Source organism: Esox lucius, chromosome 17 (assembly GCF_011004845.1).
Source record: "Esox lucius isolate fEsoLuc1 chromosome 17, fEsoLuc1.pri, whole genome shotgun sequence".
Lineage (NCBI taxonomy): Eukaryota > Metazoa > Chordata > Actinopteri > Esociformes > Esocidae > Esox > Esox lucius.
Genome location: NC_047585.1, coordinates 44,880,688 through 44,904,629, shown reverse-complemented (window position 1 = coordinate 44,904,629; position 23,942 = coordinate 44,880,688). Strand labels below are relative to the sequence as shown.

The following is a 23,942-nucleotide window of genomic DNA, read 5'->3' as shown; positions in this document are numbered from 1 at the left end:
ACATTTAGGAGTCCCATTTTGAGATGTGAGGTGATACAGTCATTTTTACTTGTGACCGAGGTAGAGGAAGGCTTTATCTTAATAAGGTTGTTTTTGTTAGCACTACCTTGTTTAACTTTTCTCAGCCTGGAACGAGTCACAGTCGCAATAGGTAAAACTGCACTATCTACTCTGGCTATGCTATTGACAGATTCCACTATAGTCATATTATAGTAGAAAAACACGGAGAGATACATTATAGTAGAACTACATAGAGGGATATTATATTATAGAGATGCATAGTAGGGTTACAGTGCATAAACCCCTCATTACAAAGGTTTTTCCTTAAATTTTTCACCTGTCTGTATGTTAAAAGTCAGATTTGTCAAATATACAACTGGAATTGTATATTATATATTATCACTGATGAAAGTATTTAGGAATCATATTGGAATAAATATGACAATTCTGTTTTCCAAATGGCACACTATTCCCTTTATAATGCACTACCAGGTTTGCATAAGCAGCTATTTGTAACACTTCCTGTGACATGTGATTACTGAGTCCATAAAAGTTAAGCTATAAATGGCCACTTTATTCAAATAAAGATTTACCTTTTGCTCATCTAATCTGTCTTTTACAGGCCTGAAACCTGTTAGAACCTGTGCAAATACCTTCCATGTGGTTCTGGTTGTAAGTTGTGCACTTGACTAGGGAATGTGTTGACATTTGGGGGACACAAGCTGGTCCTATAAACCAGAGTGTTTACTGAACAGTTCATCTGTGCCTGTCAAAACATTCATATTGACAGTTCAACAACATACCCACAAAGGTCATATCAATAATCACTTTTCTACTTTTGTGTTGTGCTGGGTAAAAATGTATTAACCCTTGAGTTATGTTAACATTTTGGTTACACTCATTATGTTAGCGGGTCAAATTGACCCGGGATGGTACATCATCACCCAAAAAACTAAATGTATCTATATTTGCTATGATGGGCAAAATGAACCAATAGTTTTTAATGTATCTAGATTAAATATTATGATCAATGTGACATTTTCTATGTCTCGGGTCAAAACGTTACACACAAATCGTAAGGTGGGGAATCGGAGCAGGGCTGGTCATCTCTGCATGATAAGCCATGACGATGTTTGCAGAGGTGATGTTTCTGGGAAGGCGCTGTCTTCTGTGAATATGGGTGTCACAGGAGCATTCCACAGCTCATAAAATAAATAACTTTCTCCTGTAACATTGTGTCCCATCTGGGGTTGATCACAGACAAGAACACAAATGCACTGTATGCAGATATGTCCAGATATGTCCGGTAAATCGGACTAAAGGCTGGGCTTCAGTCATGTCTAGCACCACCTTCATGCCCTGGTTCTTCTCAGGGCTATGTGATGGTAATTCCATCGCTAGGAACTCTTTTAGGAGTAAGTACAGAGACAAAATTCTCTTGGTACAATTAACAGTTTATTTGCAAATGGAGAGACACATCAAACGTTTACAGAATAAACCTTCAGTGGATATTAAAAGTTTACACACCCCTGTGAAAATGCCATGTTTTTGTGATGTAAAAGAATGAGACAAAGATAATTTTGTCTCCTGTCAGAACTTTTTCCACTTTTAATGTGACTTATAATGTGAACAATTCAATTGAAAAATAAACTGAAATCTTCAAGGGGGAAAAATGAAAAATAAAAACCTTACAATAACCTGGTTGCAAAGGTGTGCACACCCTCTTATAACTGGGGACGTGACTGTGTTCAGAATTAACCAATCACATTCAAACTCATGTTAAATAGAAGTCATTACACACCTGCCATAATTTAAAGTGACTCTGATTAATCACAAATAAAGTTCAGATGTTCTAGTAGGATTTTCCTGACATTTTCTTAGTTGCATCTCAGAGCAAATGCCATGGTCCGCAGAGAGTTTCCAAAGCATCAGAGGGATCTCATTGGTGAAAGATATCAGTCAGGAGAAGGATACAAAATAATTTCCAAAGCATTAGATATACCATGGAACACAGTGAAGACAGTCATCATCAAGTGGTGAAAATATGGCACAACAGAGACATTACCAAGAACTGGACGTCCCTCCAAAATGTATGAAAAGATGCGAAGGAAACTGGTCAGGGAGGCTTCCAAGAGGCCTACTGCAACATTAAATGAACTACAGGAATTTCTGGCAAGTACTGGCTGTGTGCTATATGTGACAACAATCTCCCGTAATCTTCATATGAATGGGCTATGGGGTAGGGTGGCAAGACGGAAGCCTTTTCTTACAAAGAAAAACATCCAAGCTCAGCTCAAGTTTGCAAAAACAAACATCAAGTCCCCCAAAAGCATGTGGGAAAATGTGTTATGGTCTGATGAAACCAAGGATGAACATTTTGGCGCGCTTTTGCAAAGAAGAGTGGGCAAATATTGCCACGTCAAGATGTGCCATGCTAATAGACTCCTACCCAAAAAGACTGAGTGCTGTAATAAAATCAAAAGGTGCTTCAACAAAGTATCAGTTTAAGGGTGTGCACACTTATGCAACCAGGTTATTGTGAGTTTTGTATATATTTTTTTTCAACCTCAAAAAGTTTTTTTTTTTCAATTGAATTGTTCACGTTATTTAAAGTTCAGACATGATTTATCTTTGTCTCATTCTTTTACATCACAAGAACCTGGCATTTTAACATGGGGTGTGTGGACTTTTTATATCCACTGTATGAGGAATCACTGAACAAAATACATGAACAAAATACTGCCCAGCTATCAACAATAAATAGGTAATCCCCAAAGGGCAGGCTGTCCCCCCAACGTATCCTAAGGAACCAAGGACACTGGAGGTGACGTATTCAACTCAGAAGGGGGACACACCATCTGGACAAAGAACAGATACACTGATGGTTTAAACAGATAGACAGATTGATGAATCACCCAATGATCTTCTGACACCATTCAATGATGAGCATAAAAGGGATTCACTATGGACCTGTTTTGTATGAAGAACAGAAAACTAAAACATGAACAATAGGCCAAAAGGTAACCACCCTTCAGTTGGTTACCCTTCCACTCTCAATGATGTTTAACATGTATTTTTATGTATGAAGAATTATTAAAAAGTCATTAAATTTAGGTTTCTGTAAACTAATGCAAAAACATTAAATGTTCAAATATGTTTCTTGCAACATGCTTATAACAGCTGGTTATACACCCTGGAGTAACTCCAGGAATGGAAAAGGCCTAATGTGGACTTGTTTTTTCAGTGATTCTTTGTGTGGTCTAATCCTCCACACAGAAGTTATTTAGTCTTTAGCTTAAACCAATCCTGTCCTAAATGGTATCCTATTCCCTTTGTAGCCCTGCCTCTGACCCTGGCTCTGTTAGTGCACTATGTGAGGAATAGAGTGTAATTTGGGACTATCTTGTGTCGTTTAGCCAAGACAAACCCCGTAAAACTATTTCTAGCTCTGGTCTGTTGTGCTACAACAACAACAAGATTCCACGGTAGTACTGGAGGAGTGCTCGTAACGCCTTGGAGCTGAGTTAGACCATCAAAGGTGGGACAGAGTAGAAAATTTGAAAAAACAAAGTGTGACAGCGGGCCAGTTGTCTCTGCTCCACTAATCAACATGATCAAATTCAAATGAAAAGTTATCTGAAGTTGTAGGTGAGTGTTAAAACATTTTGAATTTGTTTGTAATATGTTAACCACTGGTAATTACTGTGAATATTATAGCAAACACATTTTAGGGGTTCCACATTTCTGTGTATTTTTCTTTATTATGAGGTATCAAAAAACAAGCCATGTGGCTATAGGCCTATTAATATTACATTTGTGTAGACTGTTTTCCCCTAAAAAAAGGTAAATATAAAAGTAAAATACCCTTAAATCTATTGATTAAATGGAAATGAATTATGGCCCCTATGGCCGATTTTTCAAAAGTTATCAACATAGATTTTGCCTGTTGGATTAGAATAAATTCACCTAAATGTAATGAATTGAACCTGCAGGGCAAACATTTTATTCCTTCTATTGTTGTCCATTTAATCCTGTCCGATAGACAATATTCACATATTCACACGAAAAAGGCTGACTAAAATAAACCACAGATAAGGAGTTATATTGTAATGTGGAATGCATTGTACTTCATAAAAGACTAAAAGAAAATCAACCACAAATACACATTTCTGAAATTACAAATGCAGTTTCCCAGAATATAAAGAGTCACAATTATTGACACCCTTGTCTTCAATACTTTGAACACCCTCATCTTGCAGAGATTACAGCTTTGAATATAATTTTTTCATGAGATTGGAGAACATACTGGAAGGGATCCTATCCAGTTATATGGTGTCCCTTGGCAAGCCTCCATGCAGTTCCACATCCGTGATCCTATTGATTTCAGTGCATTTAAGTGTTTTACAGCATTGCATTATATGCACGGACCACGAGATTGGTTTTAATGACAAAGAAAACCCCAGCAAAGACTGTGTAGACAGTTAATCAGTCAAGGTTGTGACTTCTTTATGGATAGTAACCATTAAACAGATTGCGTAATGTTCTCTGAAATCAGGTGTAATCCCATCTAGCACAGAACGTTCTGAGAATGTGATTATTTGACCGTGGCGAAAGCGTAGTTTTGCTTGCAACCTTTCCAAAACATTCTGGAAAGATTGCTCGCCTTTGGAACATTCTGGGAATGTTCCCACAACATCAATGGAACCCAATTTGCTAGCTGGGATGGCTCTATTATATTACATTATGTTCTACAGTTCTGTTTTTCCAACTGTTGTGAGCACCATTTCACAAATCAACTTCTGCGTATGGGTACGTGTTCATGGTATAGAAGTGTGGCTCTGATTCTGCCAGATTAATGGCAGGTGTTGTAGAAGACAAGTGAATAGAAGAGAAATCTGTGAGAGCGCCACGTTACCATGGAGCTTTGCTCTCTTTAATAAAGCACCTGTGTTCATCGCCAGTGTCTGAATGAGAATATAGTACACAGGGCTTCTAGCACGTTACTGCCTCACTGGACTTGTGCCAGAAACATCCCAGGTTGCACCCAATTCCCCACGTACCTTTGGCTCGGGCCAGGGTCCATTACAGGTAGATTTCTGTCTGCCACACTAACAGTGGCTTCACCCACACAGGGTGTCATGTGTCCCTGTCAAAGGACTATTGTAGGGACTGACTTGGTTTGCCTCCCAAATGACACACAAGTCCCTTCCTAGTACACTCCGCTAAAACAGGGCCAATGGCACTGTATGTGGAATAGGATCCAATTTGGGACTCTCCTGGCCAGAGACAACCCACCCTGCTCTCCAGTCCAATCAGACTGAGTGTAGAGCCTCTGTGTTCCCCCTCCCATAGTGGCTGTGTTCTGCTTTGCCCCACGTAAGCTGGACACCCACAGAGCAGTGTGCTGGCCGTCTGCTGGAGTTGATGATTTCCCCTGCTGTGTGATTTCTCCTACAGGTGAGTGCTTTGTTCACGCCCTCTGTGTCAATTGAGAGAAGACTCTGTTGCATTTTTTTGTAATTCTCAAACATGTAGTTTAATGATTTATTTTGTTCAAGAGAGAGTGGAGCAAAGGAATGTTAAGTCCAGTAAATGGGTTCAGTGTTAAATGTTTGGGTCCTTTTGGATGCAGATACTGTTACATCCTGTCGTCTGTCTTTCCGGCAGGTCGGCGATCCGTCTGTCTGTCCATCTGCCTGTCTCCGTCTGTGTCGGTCCGAGTGTCTGTCTTTCTGGTTCTGTCTGTTACATAGGATGTGACAGATCATTGACAGGACCGAGGTCATGTAGTGTTGTAATGGAAGGGTTGTCAGTGACCAGCGCTGTTCCAATAACCCCACTGTGTGTGGGTGTTACAGAGAGCAGACCACACCGATATTGGGCTGGACACAAACCTGTTGGTGCCACCATTAAAACTGACTCCTGACAGCACAGTCAGGCTCTCAATCTAACAGAGATAAAGTGTAGAGATTGATGTTTGAATGTCTTAATGACGACAACTCGGATGACTTTCACAAGGATGACTTTACCACAAGGATGACTTTGTCACAAGGATGACTTTTAATAGAATGAGTACCACTAGATTGATTGTAACACTAGGGTGAATACAACAATTTATAACTATTTCTGCCAGACCTTTATAGAGTTATGCAGCTTTACAAGTTCTTAGTTGGCTGTAGTTGGGATGCAGATCTGCAGTTCTACTGTACAGTTACTTACAGTTAGTGGGGTTACACAAACAGACAGACAGACAGAGAGACAGGGAGGCAGAAATGCAGACAGACAGACAGGCAGAAATACAGGCAGACAGACAGGGTTTCTGCCTCCTTGATGGCATGATAGCACCACATTGCCCTTTTACCTGTTCCTCTGTGTCTGTGTGTGTGTGTGTGTGTGTGTGTGTGCATGTGTGTACATGTTTCTGTGTGTGTGTACACGTGTGGGTGTGTATGCGTGGGCAGGGTAACATGAGTGAGGGTAGCGTGAGGAAGAGGCAGGACATCTGTAATGGAATGACCATCTCCGGCCCAACCTCCAATATGGCCTCACCATCATCCCTACTTGATGGAGACGATGTGAAGGCAACCATCCTACACAAAGAGGTAGGAACTTCAGAGGACAACGGCTTTAGGGAGTTTATCACAATCCCCTTTAGTTATTGGATATGCAAAAGCTGCTATTCCTGGGCTCCACGTAAAACATCAAACACATGACAGTTCTAGACCTATTGACCTTATACATTACTAACAAAACCTAACAGTCATGCCTATTTCTTTGCATGTTTATATATAACGTTTGTAACGATGATAATGGAAATGTGGGGAAGAACTAACCTAAACCTAACGTCTCAGTGGAGGTCCAGAAGGTTGGATGCCCACTAGCTCTCACAAACTTTAAGACCTCTGGTCAATGTGTGTTGTATGTGTGTGACTCCAATTTTCTCACAGCCAGAGCATAACCAGAGGTTTTCTTCCTGTGTCAGGCAGTACCAACCACTGTCACTGCATATTATCTAACCCTGCCTAACCTGTGTTAACCCCGACTCCGTTTGTCTCACTCTCACACATTCTTTCCGCGTCCTATTTTGCATCCTACTCCCTATGTAGGGCACTTTTTCCCCATACGGCCTTGGTTTAAATCAGAGTGCTTTATAGAACACAAGGTGCCATTGGAGTCTTCCTGTCTCTGTCATCGTTCCTCTCCGAACCTTTACTAAATCAGCTTATTGTAACACCAGAATGAACCACATCAGGCAGAGTCATACACATTCTTTCTGATGTCAGTAAATGACAGTAAAGATTTTTAGCTGGAGAAAGAATTAGCCTAATGACACAAATATAATTAATGTTTCCAAAGTTGCTTGTGTACAAACTCAAGTGACATCTATTCAACAGAAAGGGGTGTAACGATTCCTCTGAAATGATTGGCACCCCTGATAAAGATGATAAAAAAACACAGGTTATGAGCTATATTGTAATTTTCCAACATGTAGAATATATTGTACTTCAATGCTTCAAGGGAATTAAACACTATTAAACATTTCCCAAATGTCTTCCCCAAAACATAATTTTTGTTAGTTGTTTTCAGTACACAACCTCCTCTTCAAGGCACAACGCCACTGAGTCCTTTTCCAATATAATTAATGGGGTTGAGAACACATAGGAAGCCATAATAGACCATTCCTCTTCAATACAAACCACAAACTGAGAGGGCCAATGTAAAATTTCATGGTTGTTTAACCAGTTGTGTGTATTTCGATGTGTGCTTGGTGTCATTGTCTTGCAGCAACACTGGCAACATGTGTCCTTGCAGAGGCAACCAAGTTTTTGGGTAAAATTTTCTGGTAGTTTGTAGAGTACATGATGCTTTGATCAGTAGAAGCAAAACAACCCCATAACACCAAAGATCCAATGTCACATTGGCCCACCACCTCACACTGCAACTCAGTACATAGTTGTAGTGTGCTATGCCACCACTCATAAGCTTATTACCCTCATATTTATCTATAATATTCAATAACTCTACCAATTGCTGCCAGTTTGCACTGTTACGTATATTTCTGCCATACTTGCCATATCTAAATGTTCAATAATTCTACCCAGATTGCTGCTAGTTTACAGAACTCTTTTCTTTAAACTGCTGCTAGTGTACAGTGTTATGTATATTTTAGCTTTATAAAAAAAAAAGGTCTGGCTATATTTTTGCTTAAACATTATTTTTCTTAACTCTCACTAGGTAGATGTCGCGTGCCATGTCACGAGAATTTCATTGTGCAAGATGACCCTGGGTTGTTCGGTGCCTTTAACAAATAAACCTTGAAACCTTGAATGTGTTTTTTATAAGCTACAAAGTTCTTTTCTGCATATGCATCCTGCTTTTGACACCAAACCACTGCAAGTTAAAACTACCGTTGATAGATGATCAGGGAGTGACTTCCCAGATCTGTCTATAAGTGATGTTCCTCTAGACACATCCCTTAGCTCTTTACCAAAACAAAGATGTAGAGTCTTGAGTATTAGTATTAGTGTTATTGTTCCAGTTAAGGATCCCAGCTTCAAGGTCAGTTTCCTAGACACATGTGTTGCTTGGTCCCGTGGAGAATAGAACAATTTACTGTTTGTTTCAGAAACACTGCTTGTTTGGCCCCATCAAGAATCAAACCCAGAACCATTGGTACTGCAAGCTTCATGCTGTACCGACAGGACCAGAAGACTGTAACAGGGTTTATGTTAAGTCTGTCCACAAGAGATTAGTAACTCGGTCTTCCAGCTACAGTGAGCTAGGTCACTGAGTAACACTGAGAACAGTAGCTGACTAACTGTGGAATGTTAGGGCCTGTGAACACCATGAGGCTGTCTGGAAAACCTGAGTCTTTACTTCACCACCAAGCCATCTGAAAAACCTGGGTCAGTACCTCACCATAGAGCTACTGATTAATTATCTTGTTTGTTTTTGTTTTGTTAGCTACCATTAGTTTCATTGCTCTATCTGAAGCTGTTTGTTATGTATGTATTGTAAAGCGTCTTTGGGTCCTTGAAAAGCGCTATATACATTTCATGTATTATTATTATTAGAATGTTATTTTTTCTGACTATTTACTATGTATATACTGTATATACATTACACACCTGACCTTGAATAACCTTTTACCACACTGCAAACTGGCAGCCAACGTACATACAAAGAAGCTGGGAGAAGTTAGGAAGGTTGAACACCTGGCGGGACACTGCAATCTGAAGGAGGTTTGTTTAAAAACGCCATAATCCAGAAATGAGATGAAGTGCCTGGACAGGTACCTGTGCTGATTCCTGAGTGAGGTGAGGTCATACTCTACTAATATTTTAGAGTATGCCTGATGTTAGCAGAGAATGACAGCTTGTCATCAGTCACGCCACGGTTCTTTGGGAGGAGGACACTGTGCAGTTGTCAACCATGATGGACGTGTCCTGGATTGGACAGGATTTCCCACAAAAGAAGAGCAGCTAAGTCTTGTCTTGGCTAAGCTTGAGGTGGCGAGCCAACATCCTAGCAGAGATGTCGGCCAGGCACACAGAGATGCGCGTTGTCACCTGGATGTTGGAAGGGGGGAAGGACAAAAAGACAAAATAATTTGAAAAACTAAATAATTTGAAGCTAATTTTGACATGATGAAGGGGTATGCTGTCAAAGTCAGAGTCAATTTCTACTTTTAAATATCCATCCATCCATCTTCTTCCGGTTATCCGGGGATGGGTCACGGGGGCAGCAGTCTAAGCAGAGATCCCCAGACTTCCCTCTCCCTAGACACTTCCTCTAGCTCTTCCGGGGGGACACTGAGGCATTCCCAGGCCAGCCGGGAGACATAGTCCCGAGACATAGTCCCTCCAGTGTGTCCTAGGTCTTCCCCGGGGTCTCCTCCCGGTGGGACGGGCCCGGAACACCTTCCCGGGAAGGCGTTCAGGAGGCATCCGGAACAGATGCCCAAGCCACCTCAGCTGACCCCTCTCAATGTGGAGGAGCAGCGGCTCTACTCTGAGCTCCTCCCGGGTGACCGAGCTTCTCACCCTATCTCTAAGGGATCGCCCAGCCACCCTGTGGAGAAAGCTAATTTCAGCCGCCTGTATCCGGGATCTTGTCCTTTCGGTCATGACCCAAAGCTCATGTGGATTGTTTGGGCAAACTCCCATGAACCCTCCAGCACCCCGTAGAGGGTATAGAGCTGGTCCAGTGTTCCACGGCCTGGACGAAAACCACACTGTTCCTCCTGAATCCGAGGTTCTACTATCGGCCATATTCTCCTCTCCAGTACCCTGGCATAGACTTTCCCGGGGAGGCTGAGAAGTGGGATCCCCCTGTAGTTGGAACACACCCTCCGGTCCACCTTCTTAAAAAGAGGGAACACCACCCCGGTCTGCCATCCCAGAGGCACTGTCCCCGACCGCCACGCGATGTTGCACAGTCGTGTCAGCCAAGACAGCCCCACAACATCCAGAGACTTGAGGTACTCAGGGCGGATCTCATCCACCCCCGGTGCCTTGCCACCGAGGAGTTTCTTGACTACCTCTGTGACTTCAGCCCGGGTGATGGACGAGTCCAACTCTGAGCCCTCATCCTCTGCTTCCTCAATGGAAGACGTGACGGCGGGATTGAGGAGATCCTTGAAGTACTGCTTCCACCGCCCGACGACATCCCCAGTTGAGGTCAACATCTGCCCACCTCTACTGTAAACAGTGTTGGTAGGGCACTGTTTCCCTCTCCTGAGGCGCCGGACAGTTTGCCAGAATCTCTTCGAGGCCAGCCGATAGTCCTTCTCCATGGCCTCACCGAACTCCTCCCAGGCCAGAGTTTTTGCCTCCACAACCACCCGGGCTGCAGCCCGCTTGGCCTGCCGGTACCCATCAGCTGCCTCAGGAGTCCCACAAGCCAACCAGGCCTGATAGGACTCCTTCTTCAGCTTGACAGCATCCCTTACTTCCGGTGTCCACCACCAGGTTTGGGGATTGCCGCCTTGACAGTCACCGGAGACCTTACGGCCACAGCTCCGAGCGGCCGCTTCGACAATGGCGGTGGAGAACATGGTCCACTCGGACTCCCTCGGGATCCAGTCGAAACTCTGCCGGAGGTGGGAGATAAAGATCTCTCTGACAGGAGACTCAGCCAGACGTTCCCAGCAGACCCTTACAGTACGCTTGGGCCTGCCGAGTCTGTCCAGCTTCCTCCCCCGCCATCGGATCCAACTCACCACCAGGTGGTGATCAGTTGACAGCTCCGCCCCTCTCTTCACCCAAGTGTCCAAGACATACGGCCGCAGGTCAGATGAAACGACAACAAAGTCGATCATCGACCTGCGGCCTAGGGTGTCCTGGTGCCACGTGCACTGATGGACACCCTTATGCTTGAACATGGTGTTCGTTATGGACAAACTGTGACTAGCACAGAAGTCCAATAACTGAACACTGCTCGGGTTCAGATCAGGGGGGCCGTTCCTCCCAATCACGCCCCTCCAGGTGTCACTGTCGTTGCCCACGTGGGCGTTGAAGTCCCCTAGTAGAACGATGGAGTCCCCAGTCGGAGCACTTTCCAGCACCCCTCCCAGAGACTCCAAGAAGGTTGGGTACTCTGCGCTGGTGTTCGGCCCGTAAGCACAAACAACAGTGAGAGACCTATCCCCGACCCGTAGGCACAGGGAACTGACCCTCTCGTTCACCGGGGTAAACTCCAACACATGGCGGCAGAGCTGGGGAGCTATGAGCAAACCCACACCAGCCCGGCGCCTCTCACCATGGGCAACTCCAGAGTGGTGAAGAGTCCATCCTCTCTCAAGGAGTGTGGTTCCAGAGCCCAAGCCGTGCGTAAAAGTGATCCTATCTCTATCTCTAGTCGGAACCTCTCAACCTCACGCACGATCTCAGGCTCCTTCCCCGCCAGCGAGATGACGTTCCACGTCCCTAGAGCTAGTTTCCGTGTCCAGGGATCGGGTTGTCGAGGCCCCCGCCTTCGACTGCCGCCCGATCCTCTACGCACCGACCCCTTATGGTCCCTCCTGCAGGTGATGAGCCCACGGGAAGGCGGCCCCACGTTGCTCCTTCGGGCTGAGCCCGGCCGGACCCCGTGGGGAAAGGCCCGGCCACCAGGCGCTCGCATACGAGCCCCAACCCCGGGCCTGGCTCCAGGGTGTGGACCCGGCTGCGCCATACCGGGCGATGTCACGGTCCTCAAAATGTTTTTCATCATTAAAGAGTTTTGACCCGTCGTCTAGGACCTGTTTGCCTTGGGAGACCCTACCAGGGGCATATAGCCCCAGACAACATAGCTCCTAGGGTCACTCCGGTACTCAAACCCCTCCACCACGTTAAGGTGGCAGTTCATGGAGGGGTAAATATGTTTTTAAATATGTTTTAATATAAGTCAAGGAGTAAATAAACAATTATAAAGACAAATAGAATGGGTGGTTATTTATTTATGTTTTTATGTAAGAAAGCAAACCAGAAAGCAGACACAGAACAAAGACATGAAGAAACAAATACAGACACCACAAAACACAAGCATTGGCTCCCGGAAACATTTCAGTGATGTCATCCTGTCTGACTCCTCTTCCTGTCTTCCTGTCTGACTCCACTTCCTGTCTTCCTAACACACTTCACTTCCTGTCTTCCTTTATGCAGGTGGGCCTGGTGAGTGGCATCTCTCTAATCGTGGGGACCATGATCGGCTCCGGCATCTTCATTTCCCCCAAGGCGGTGCTGCTGACCACGGGAGCCGTGGGACCTTGCCTGTGTGTCTGGGCTGCTTGCGGGGTGCTGGCCACTCTGGGTAAGGAGACGCTGTGCAGTCACAGGGACAGATGGAGACAGCGCAGACCGACCCTGTAGAGCCCATACGGAAAATAAATATATTTTTTCAATGCAAAATGCATGTAAAATGTATGATGAATATATTTTGAATACATTTAACTTAATTCAAAATACATTTCAGGTATGAAAATGTATTTCACCTTTTATTCCAAAATGTAAGTCAAAATGTATACATACATTTCAGTTTTGTCCAAATGTATTTCAAAACAGTTAATGTTCACTGTCCAAAATGACATTTATGTGAGACATATTATTTCACTATATTTCATCACTTCACAGCAGACCTGAAAATTATTATACCTTTATTTCAACATGGAACACAAACTGAGACCAAGAACTTTTTTGCAGCTACAGGTGTTGTTCCCTTAGAGGCCTCAGATTTTAGTGGATATTGGGATGGCAAGGACTGTGGGTCCCTTAGGTGTAACCCAGGGACGGTTTTTACTGAAATCTATATTGTATTACAGTCAATAATAAGACCGGATTTTCTTGTCTTCACACATTAAATATACAAACAACACTTTCAAAATGTTTATAATTAGTGACATATTGATGACATCACTTTTAGGTGTTTAAATTCATATGTATTTATAGATATACATTTACAAAATGCATTTATCTCACAGTCACCAATATAATCTAATTAACATACTGTAGCAACCTTGGTGAAACCACAACTCGCCCCTCTGAAGAGATATCCTTGTTTGGAGCAGTGGTGAGCATGCTAACCCAATACCATGGGTTTGAGACGCAGCCTACCAAACACCACTGTACATTTTAAAAATGAGTAAAATGTATTGGAAAATATAATATGCATTTTTTAATACATACTGAAATGCATCTACAAAATGTTTTGATACATTTTATATCCATTTGGTAATATTTTTGTGAATGTAATCTAAAAAATGTATTTTTTCAGTATGGGCGGCCTCGGTTTCATGACATGCCCAGCCAACCCCGGCTTACACCAGGCTGTCTAATCTTAGTCAATAAGTGGCCCCATAAAGAGAGACAGAGGTTTTATTGTGTTATCACTGTGGAGCCATTAGGAAGTGGTATAAGACTCCAGTGGAGCCGCTCAGTCAGCCATTTTATAATAAGTGGTTTAATGTTTAGATGAATGACAGGAACCAGAGGCAAAGGTGACTGTGTGAGACAGTATGCCAGATGTCACCATATTACCTACATAATGCACTGCCTTTGGGGGATAGTTGTTCAGAAGATGTTTTCAATATGGAGGGACTAACAGTGACTGGTACTCCCTGTGAGATGGACTAACAGTGACTGGTACTCCCTGTGAGATGGACTAACTGTGACTGGTACTCCCTGTGAGATGGACTAACTGTGACTGGTACTCCCTGTGAGATGGACTAACTGTGACTGGTACTCCCTGTGAGATGGACTAACTGTGACTGGTACTCCCTGTGAGATGGACTAACTGTGACTGGTACTCCCTGTGAGATGGACTAACTGTGACTGGTACTCCCTGTGAGATGGACTAACAGTGACTGGTACTCCCTGTGAGATGGACTAACAGTGACTGGTACTCCCTGTGAGATGGACTAACAGTGACTGGTACTCCCTGTGAGATGGACTAACAGTGACTGGTACTCCCTGTGAGACGGACTAAAAGGAATGAGACCCAGTAGAGGAATGAGACCCAGTGAAGGGGAGAGACCAAGTGAAGGGGAGAGACCCAGTCGAGGGGGAGAGACCCAGTCGAGGAGGAGAGACCCAGTGAAGGGGAGAGACCCAGTGAAGGGGAGAGACCCACCATTGAGACCTACGTGTTGATTTACATTGTACATTGTGCATGTCAAATTATATAGCATTACAAGTTAATTTCCAGTGTAAACATTTCCAGTGTAAACATTTCCAGTGTAAACATTCCAAAAAAATCAAAATTAGACAGAACCAACAACATCATTCACAACCATCAATTGGACAGACAGTGTTAAAGTTCACAGTCAGTCAATTTCATGTAAATGCAGGCTGGATAATCCCCAGGCCTGGGTTTGACCCCAGGTGGGTCAGAGTGGGTCAAGTCAGAGCAACCGAGAGACATGGGTGCCTGCCCTTGTAGATGGAAATAGAAAAGTCTGAGCCTTTTGGGTACAAAACTGGGTCAGTCCTTAGTGGAAATGTGCCAGTAGGGAATTCCACTCCCCCTTCCTCTCCCCCTCAGCTAATCTTGGCACAAAGTTAAAAAAACATTGTGCAGGTACCACTTAGCGTCCACCCCAAGAGACTCATTTCCTGGAGAATATTTTGTCTGCAGGCCTTCGTGCCTGTCAGGTTGTCTTCTAATCTTCCTCAGAAACACACGATAATAACAAAATGCACAGAACAAAGAGTGACACCTGGACCGCTCTGTCTGTGTGTCCGCGTGTGAGTGCAGGTGCGCTGTGCTACGCCGAGCTGGGCACGATGATCACCAAGTCGGGCGGGGAGTACTCGTACCTCATGGAGGCGTTTGGTCCCGTGGTGGCCTACCTCTACTCCTGGACCACCGTCATCATCCTGAAGCCCTCCTCCTTTGCCATCATCTCCCTCAGCTTCGCAGAGTACGCCTCCACGCCGTTTTACCCAGGATGCACTCCTCCCATGGTGGTCACTAAGTGCCTGGCAACAGCATGCGTAGGTATGATGGTCTGTCGCTTCAACAGTTCTTGATGTTGATTGAAAGAAAAGTGAAATTGTTATTTACGTTAAGGGTTTTGGTTAGGTTTAGGGGTTCGCCCAAAGAACACAGTCAATTTGAAATGTAAGCTCCTCCCTCAGCATTCTAGCAACCAATCAGTTGACTGCGTTGGGGGCAGATGTGCATAACAAGATTCATAACAATCATGTCAACCTGTTGAAGGCAAACTGGACATGGCATTCTATTTCCTAACATCCTGTCTTCAAACCTCTCATCTCCTAACCTCCTTAACATTAAAGTCAGAGGTCCTGCCACTCTGACTTTCCCCTTAACTGTATTGTGAGGAGACAATGAGGAGAGGATGTGAGGAATCATGTAAAGATCAATTGAAAACCACCCCCAGACTGACTCAGCTCTCTCCTACCTTTTGTTCTCCTGCAGTTATAATAGTGCTGGTGAACTGTCTTAGCGTCAAGCTAGCTAGCTATGTCCAGAACTTCTTCACCGCGGCTAAGCTCCTCATCATCTTGGTCATTGTGGTGGCTGGCATCGTCCTGTTGGCACAAGGTTTGTAGTGCGTCATAAGCTTTGTCCAACTCAGATATAGTGGACTATTCTCCACACATGTGACTATCCTGACCACGGACAGCAGCGGCTTATTCCTTGCATAGTGGACTAGAGTGTACTGTGTATGAAATAGGATGCCATTGGGCTTCAATCTTTGCCATGTAATCCAGTACTCAGTCTGTTCTATGTTTGTGTCCAGGTGCACCATCTTCCCTATATTGGACTACTGGGCAACTGTATGAGACATCAAATATATTATATCTATTGTCCCGTTTGTTTCCAGGTAATACTGAGAATCTGTCCGACCCGTTTGAAGGAGCCAGGACTTCTTTTGGGTCCATCGGGCTGGCCTTCTACAACGGGCTCTGGGCCTACGATGGGTGGTAAGACTACGCTTGCATCACAATTCCCTATATGCCTGACTATACATAGAGTTCTGGTCAAAAGCAGTGCACTGCATAGAGAATAGTCTGTGATTTAGTCGGCTGGCCATGTTATTATTGCTTTCTCAAAACTTCTCTGCTGTTTTGTGGGTTTGACCATGTTTTGTCTTTTTTAGCCAAGAATGTCGTGAGTGTAAATATAACCTATACCTAAAATGAAGCGCTGTGAACACCTTTTACTTCTTTCAGGAATCAGCTGAACTTTATAACAGAGGAGCTTAAAAACCCATACAGGTGAACACACATACAACTAAAACCCAACTAAAAAAACAACACTGTGCTTCATAACACACTGCTGTCTAAAGATAACACTGTGGCTCAAAACACACTGCTGTCTAAAAACAACACTGTGCTTCATACCACACTGCTGTCTAAAGAAAACACTGTGGCTCAAAACACACTGCTGTCTAAAAACAACACTATGCTTCATAACACACTGCTGTCTAAAGATAACACTGTGGCTCAAAACACACTGCTGTCTAAAGAAAACACTGTGGCTCAAAACACACTGCTGTCTAAAGAAAATACTGTGGCTCAAAACACACTGCTGTCTAAAGATAACTCTGTGGCTCAAAACACACTGCTGTCTAAAGATAACACTGTGGCTCAGAACACACTGCTGTCTAAAGAAAACACTGTGGCTCAGAACACACTGCTGTCTAAAGAAAACACTGTGGCTCAGAACACACTGCTGTCTAAAGAAAACACTGTGGCTCAGAACACACTGCTGTCTAAAGAAAACACTGTGGCTCAGAACACACTGCTGTCTAAAGAAAACACTGTGGCTCAGAATACACTGCTGTCTAAAGAAAACACTGTGACTCAGAACACACTGCTGTCTAAAGAAAACACTGTGGCTCAGAACACACTGCTGTCTAAAGAAAACACTGTCCCTCTATCACTCTCTTTCTAACACATACCCGCTATTCTCTTTCTGTCTCCTTTTTTTCTTTCTATCCTTCCTCTTCTCCCTCACTCTCCCCCCCCCCCTCTATCTTCATCTAACAGAAACCTTCCTCTAGCCATCATCATTGGTATTCCCTTGGTGTCTGTGTGTTATGTCCTGGTCAACATAGCCTACTTCAGCGCATTGACCACTACCGAACTCCTCCAATCTCCGGCTGTTGCTGTGGTAAGACAGTCGTCGTGGAGATAGAGAGGGACGGGGACAGAAGATTCCCTTTGTGTGACTTGTCACCAGTCCCATAGCAACAACCCAATGGACTATAAAGTTAAGGTCCCTTAGCAACAACATGATGAAAGGATTGAATGTAACATATTTTCATGACAGACTGGTCAGCTGTACCCGCCAAATTAGATTTACTGTGAAGGAATGCTTTTTGTTCTGGTTATGTTGTGACCTTTCCCCTGCCCCCTGTAAAAAAAATATTTTTAACTGTGTGCGTGAACCAATTATTTGGCCCCTTAGACATTTGGGGAACGAGTGCTGTATCCCCTGTCCTGGGTCGTTCCTTTGTTTGTTGTGTTCTCCACGTTCGGAGCGGCCAATGGGAGCTGTTTTACTGCTGGCAGGTGAGGGGTCAAGATCTGGATAACCCGGTCCAACACATCTTAAAAGACTATGGAGATCTACCTATTTTAAATCTTAACAATTTCCAGATCATTTTTGGAAGAGATTTTATTCCTAACATGTTTCTGAAATTCCTAATATGCTAAATGTAATTAATACAACAATAATGCAGAAGATTTAAAGTTTAGTTTATTGTTAATATTATGTTGGACTAACATTTTGAATTTTGTTCTGCTAGGCTAACATACGTGGCAGGAAGAGAGGGGCACATGGTGAAGATATTGTCATATATCAGCCTGAGGAACTACACTCCTTCCCCGGCCCTCATCTTCAACGTGAGTCCTCCATCTTACATTATCTCAATCTGGATCTCCTCATCTCTTCCCAGCAAACTCTACTCAGCTAACTCTGCCCAGCTAACTTTACCTGACTTTCTAGCCAATTAACTCTAGCTAAATCTACCCATTTAACTCTTCCTAGCTAACACTGCCTATCTCACTCTATCCTACATTCTATCTAGTTAACTCTATCTAGCTAACTTTTCCTAGCTAAATCTGCCCAGCAACTCAACTTATTCTACTCCTGCTTACTTGGTCAACACATTCATAAACTCGGCCTAATATTAGTGTGAGAAAGAGTTTAATTGTTGTGAATGTACACTGAACAAAATTATAAACGCAACACTTTTGTTTTTGCCCCCATTTATCATGAGCTGAACTCCAAGATCTAAGACATTCTCTATGTACACAAAAAGCCTATTTCTATTTTTCACAAATCTGTCTAAATCTGTGTTAGTGAGCATTTCTCCTTTGCCGAGACAATCCATCCACCTCACAGGTGTGGCATATCAAGATGATTATTAGACAGCATGATTATTGCACAGTTGTGCCTTAGGCTGGCCACAATAAAAGGCCACTCTAAAATGTGCAGTCTGTCATCTGCCCTGAACACTGAAAACCGGGATTCATCCGTGAAGAGAACACCTCTTGTGCCAGACGCCATATAATGTGGGAATTTGCCCACTCAAGTCGGTTACGATGACAAACTGCAGTCGGGTCGAGACCCTGATGAGGACGACGAGCATGCAGATGAGCTTCCCTGAGACGGTTTCTGACAGTTTGTGCAGAAATTCTTTGATTATACAAACCGATTGTTGCAGCAGCTGTCCAGGTGGCTGGTCTCAGATGATCTTGGAGGTGAATATGCTGGATGTGGAAGTCCTGGGCTGGTGTGGTTACACATAGTTTGCGGTTGTGAGGCCAGTTGGATGTATGAAATTCTCTGAAACGCCTTTGGAGATGGCTTATGGTAGAGAAATGAACATTCAATTCACGAGCAACAGCTCTGGTGGACATTCCTGCAGTCAGCATGCCAATTACACGCTCCCTCAAAACCTGCGACATCTGTGGCATTGTGCTGTGTGATGGAACTGCACATTTTAGAGTGGCCTTTTATTGTGGCCAGCCTAAGGCATACCTGAGCAATAATCATGCTGTCTAATCAGCATCTTGATATGCCACACCTGTGAGGCGGATAGATTATCTCGGCAAAGGAGAAGTGATCACTAACACAGATTTAGACAGATTTGTGAACAATATTTGAGAGAAATACGCCTTTTGTGTACATAGAGAAAGTATTAGATCTTTGAGTTCAGCTCATGATAAATGGGGGCAAAAACAAAAGTATTACTTTGTTCATTTCAAATGAAGGCTTGTGATTGTGATGGTGCTGTTCTCGTTGACATGACACTTCTGTTGTTGTTGTTGTTATTGTAGTGATGGTGATACAGTTGCTGTGGTTACAGGGTATGCTGACCTTGATATACATTATGCCAGCTGACATCAACACTCTGATCAACTACTTCAGCTTCGCCCAGTGGGCCTTCTATGGCCTCACAGCTCTCTCCCTAATAGTGATGCGCTTCACCAGGAAGGAGCTAAACAGGCCCGTCAAGGTAAGGCTTGTCAGACTCCCAAATGGCACTGCGTTCCCTACATAGTGCTCCCTATTCCTTACATGGTGATAAGGACCAGAATACACGGATCAAAGGTAATGCACCGTTCAGCGATTGCATCACCATGTTGGGGAAAGGGCTGGGATGCTTACTGGTTGTTTGGGTTGTCCCCCAGTGTCCCCTGCCCATCGCAGTGCTGGTGGTGTTGGTGTCCTTCTACCTGGTGCTCGCCCCCATTGTAGACAAGCCGGAGATGGAGTACCTGTACTGCACCATATTCATCCTGAGCGGTCTGCTCTTCTACTACCCGTTCGTGCACTGCAGGTTCAGCTGGACACGCCAGGTCATGAGTGAGTATCCACACGGATGGTACCCTAGTGGGGTCCAAATGGTACCCCAGTGGGGTCCAAATGGTACCCTAGTGGGGTCCAAATGGTACCCTAGTGGGGTCCAAATGGTACCCTAGTGGGGTTAGAAGGGGATATTTGGTATGCAGTCTTTTGCTGGTAGTCAGTTGAACAACAGCAGCATTTAAGCTATATCTTTATTCTTAATGTTAGTTACAGTGGGGAGAACAAGTATTTGATACACTGCCGATTTTGCAGGTTTTCCTACTTACAAAGCATGTAGAGGTCTGTAATTTTTATCATAGGAACACTTCTACTGTGAGAGACAGAATCTAAAACAAAAATCCAGAATATCTCATTGTATGATTTTTTTAATAATTCATTTGCATTTTATTGCATGAAATAAGTATTTGGTCACCTACCAACCAGTAAGAATTCTGGCTCTCACAGACCTGTTTGTTTTAAGAAGCCCTCCTCTTCTCCACTCAATCCCTGTATTAACTGCGCCTGTTTGAACTCGTTACCTGTATAAAAGACACCTGTCCACACACTCAATCAAACAGACTCCAACCTCTCCACAATGGCCAAGACCAGAGAGCTGTGTAAGGACATCAGGGATAAAATTGTAGACCTGCACAAGGCTGGGATGGGCTACAGGACAATAGGCAAGCAGCTTGGTGAGAAGGCAACAACTGTGGGGCAATTATTAGAAAATGGAAGTAGTTCAAGATGACGGTCAATCTCCCTTGGTCTGGGGCTCCATGCAAGATCTCACCTCGTGGGGCATCAATGATCATGAGGAAGGTGAGGGATCAGCCCAGAACTACACGTTGTAGGTTTTATACAGTACCAAGACCAGTCTGGTAGTAGTTGTAGGTTTTCATACAGTTCCAACATTCAGATATTTGAAATGAGTGCCAATTTGTTCAGACCCATCATTCAGTACTTTGCTGAACCACCTTTGGCAGCAATTATGGCTTGGGGTCTCATCCAGGAAGGCCTCTAAAAGCTTTGCACTCCTGAATTTGGGCAGTTTCTCCCATTCGTCCTTGTAGAAAGAAAATCCACAAAACAACAAAATGTGAAGAAGGTGAAAAGATTTGAATCCTTTCAGTAGGCTGTGTACCCAAAGACCAGGCTGTGAGTTCATTAGAAAGGCGAGCTACTGCTGTGAAAACTGCAATGTGGGTTGAACTGACTATCCAGAGTTGGGACCTTTTCTCCTCCCGACCGTGGCAAGAACTATCCAAACCTTCCATGTTTGGAGCTGTCCGACCTGGAAACATTAGGATGAGGCCTTCAACACTTCAGGTGGACGACAGTGAACTTCAGCATTTGCTTTTTTTTTATCCAAATGTTTAATTCCTCAGTGACCGGCTCAGAAGGTTGATACTTTTAAATATCATTGTTCTGGAGTTATAGTAATTCAGATCAGAGGATCTCGAGTTCAGAAGGTTTAACCTTCATTAAGGCTTAACCTTTAATTAACCCAACTGCCTCAACCTAACCTTTGAACTCTTACCCTGCAGAACCAATCACCATGCACCTCCAGCTGCTCATGGAGGTCGTGCCCCCTGAGAAGACCGAATGAAGAAAACAAAGTGAAATTACAGCCCAAACTGACCGTCACGTTCAAATGCACCTCCTTCCCCACGTTGGGCACTACCCTCCACTAGAGGTCACTGTAGTGCACAACGCCGGGAATAGGGCGCCAGTTGAGATGCGGTTTGCAACCCCCGAAATGGAATATGACAAGCCAGAGGGGGAAGTCTCCGTGGAAACAGTCTCCATGGGAACAGTCTCCATGGTAACAGTCTCAACGGGAACACATCTTGTTGTTGAAATGAATGTACGTTTGAAAGGGAACATACATTCATGGTATCCCCCTGCCATTCATGGAGTGCCTACCTACACAGAAGACAAACAGGTCTGAACACCTGTATCACAAGGTTTAAAAGGTGCCACTCAAATAAAAACCCTGTTCCCTTTTAGGGCACCACTTTAGACCATACTATAGGTACAAATGGTGCCCTGCAAAGTGAACAGGAGGCTGTTTGGGACAGATAATGTGTTGTTCCTGCTAAAAAGTACTGTTTTACTTTTCCAGTTTTGTCTTTAATTGAATATGCCAGCTGCCAGACCCTGGGAATGCAATTGGTGAATTTAAACTGCTTTACTGTATATTGGTGCCTTTGTATCACTGCAAACTCATTGTAAATGTTAGACTATTGAATTCAACATTTCAAAACTTCTCTAACTGGACTTGAAGGGATCATTCACCCAAATTCTAAATACATTGGTGTCCTTAACCGTTCAGCAGCCTGTGGACAGATTATGACAGGAATCCTTGTTGTGGTTAGGTGTAAATGGCATTGGTTATAAATGCTAGCATTACGGGCATTTCTGATACAAATCCTATCCATGTCCAGAGACCTATGTTAGCATTTTGTTGCACATCATAACCAAATCATCCAGAAGTATTTTAGGTATATGGTGAAACTCAACAAAGACCCTTAGAGATAAGATAAGACCTGAATAGATTGATAATATTGGTACCTTGATCATGTGGCATTCTAGTTATGGTGTCCATACGGTATAATTCTTCACACATCATTTCCAAATCATCTATTAGCAGGTTTATTGGGCCTCACAATCAATTTGATTTGGAAATGTGGATATGATGCACAAAAATTCCTAATAAAGGTATTTGGACATGGATAGGATTCGTGCCACAAATGCTACTATGCTAGCATTTGGAAACAGTGCCAGAATCAAAACTCAGCATGGATTACTGTCAAACCTTGTCCATAGACTGATTGCAGATTTTGTTACACGGCTAAACAATCCCTTTAAATATTTATGGTAATAAAGGTTGTTCTCTTGTTGTTTCTCAGTTCTAATGCACCAAGTTTCTCTAAGAACAGTGAATGAAATGGTTTACTCAAATTATCCAATGATAGATCAATCCCACAAAGCAATTGTCATTTTTGTTGAAGAAGCTGCGCACAGTTTCTAGATGTCAATGAAATGTTTATAATATGTCAATAATAACGAGTTAAATTGTTTTCCTTCCACTGAATTGTGACTAAGTCAAAAAGCAGCTTTTCTGTGTCACACTGATGTGGGTGTGTCCCAGTCATAAATAAGATTAACGTGTAGACTGTTGATTGGCTGCCTCATCCTTCTGTAGATTACTGATTGGCTAGGTCATAGTATTCGGAAAGATATTTTTTCAATGGACTGTTAAGTATAGAAGTTTGAGGTGGGTGTTTTAAATTTTTGGCCTAAAATACAAATATACTAGGTGGGCATTCGTTAACAGAGCATGAGTTATACAGTATCGGTTTGAATAAAAAAACTAACCTCTAACATTATGTTGATCAACCCTAACTTACTGCTATGCTAAATAGGCATTTTAGCCACTAGAGGCCACCATGCAGTCTCTACAAAATAAAAGTTATTTTAACTCACCTCCAACAATGATTGGGGCCCATAAACAACATAATTAAACAGACTGACTTCAACTACAACGTACTGTTTAACTCACTCTGGAAAAGACCAACTATAACTACAATGTACTGTTTAACTCACTCTGGATAAGACCAACTATAACTACAATGTACTGT

The 23,942-nt window shown here is 43.5% G+C and overlaps 1 protein-coding gene across 4 annotated transcripts; it reads left to right on the top strand.

The window, feature by feature from the left end:
* Positions 1 to 3,472: 3,472 nt before the first annotated feature.
* On the top strand, positions 3,473 to 23,481 carry slc7a9 (solute carrier family 7 member 9). Of its 4 annotated transcripts, none has more exons than XM_010880617.4 (14): positions 3,473 to 3,648; positions 5,382 to 5,457; positions 6,444 to 6,602; positions 12,645 to 12,792; positions 15,232 to 15,474; positions 15,916 to 16,041; positions 16,325 to 16,424; positions 16,674 to 16,718; positions 17,493 to 17,616; positions 17,914 to 18,017; positions 18,254 to 18,350; positions 19,820 to 19,969; positions 20,145 to 20,319; positions 21,846 to 23,481. In XM_010880617.4, the coding sequence occupies exons 3-14, from the start codon at positions 6,450 to 6,452 to the stop codon at positions 21,905 to 21,907; spliced, it is 1,527 nt and encodes a 508-aa protein (XP_010878919.1). In that variant the 5' UTR covers positions 3,473 to 3,648; positions 5,382 to 5,457; positions 6,444 to 6,449; the 3' UTR covers positions 21,908 to 23,481. The 4 variants fall into 4 exon arrangements, with proteins under 4 accessions (XP_010878919.1, XP_010878920.1, XP_010878921.1 ...); XM_010880618.4 differs by having other exon boundaries at positions 5,353 to 5,457; positions 6,462 to 6,602; XM_010880619.4 differs by having other exon boundaries at positions 5,353 to 5,457; positions 6,458 to 6,602.
* Positions 23,482 to 23,942: the final 461 nt, after the last annotated feature.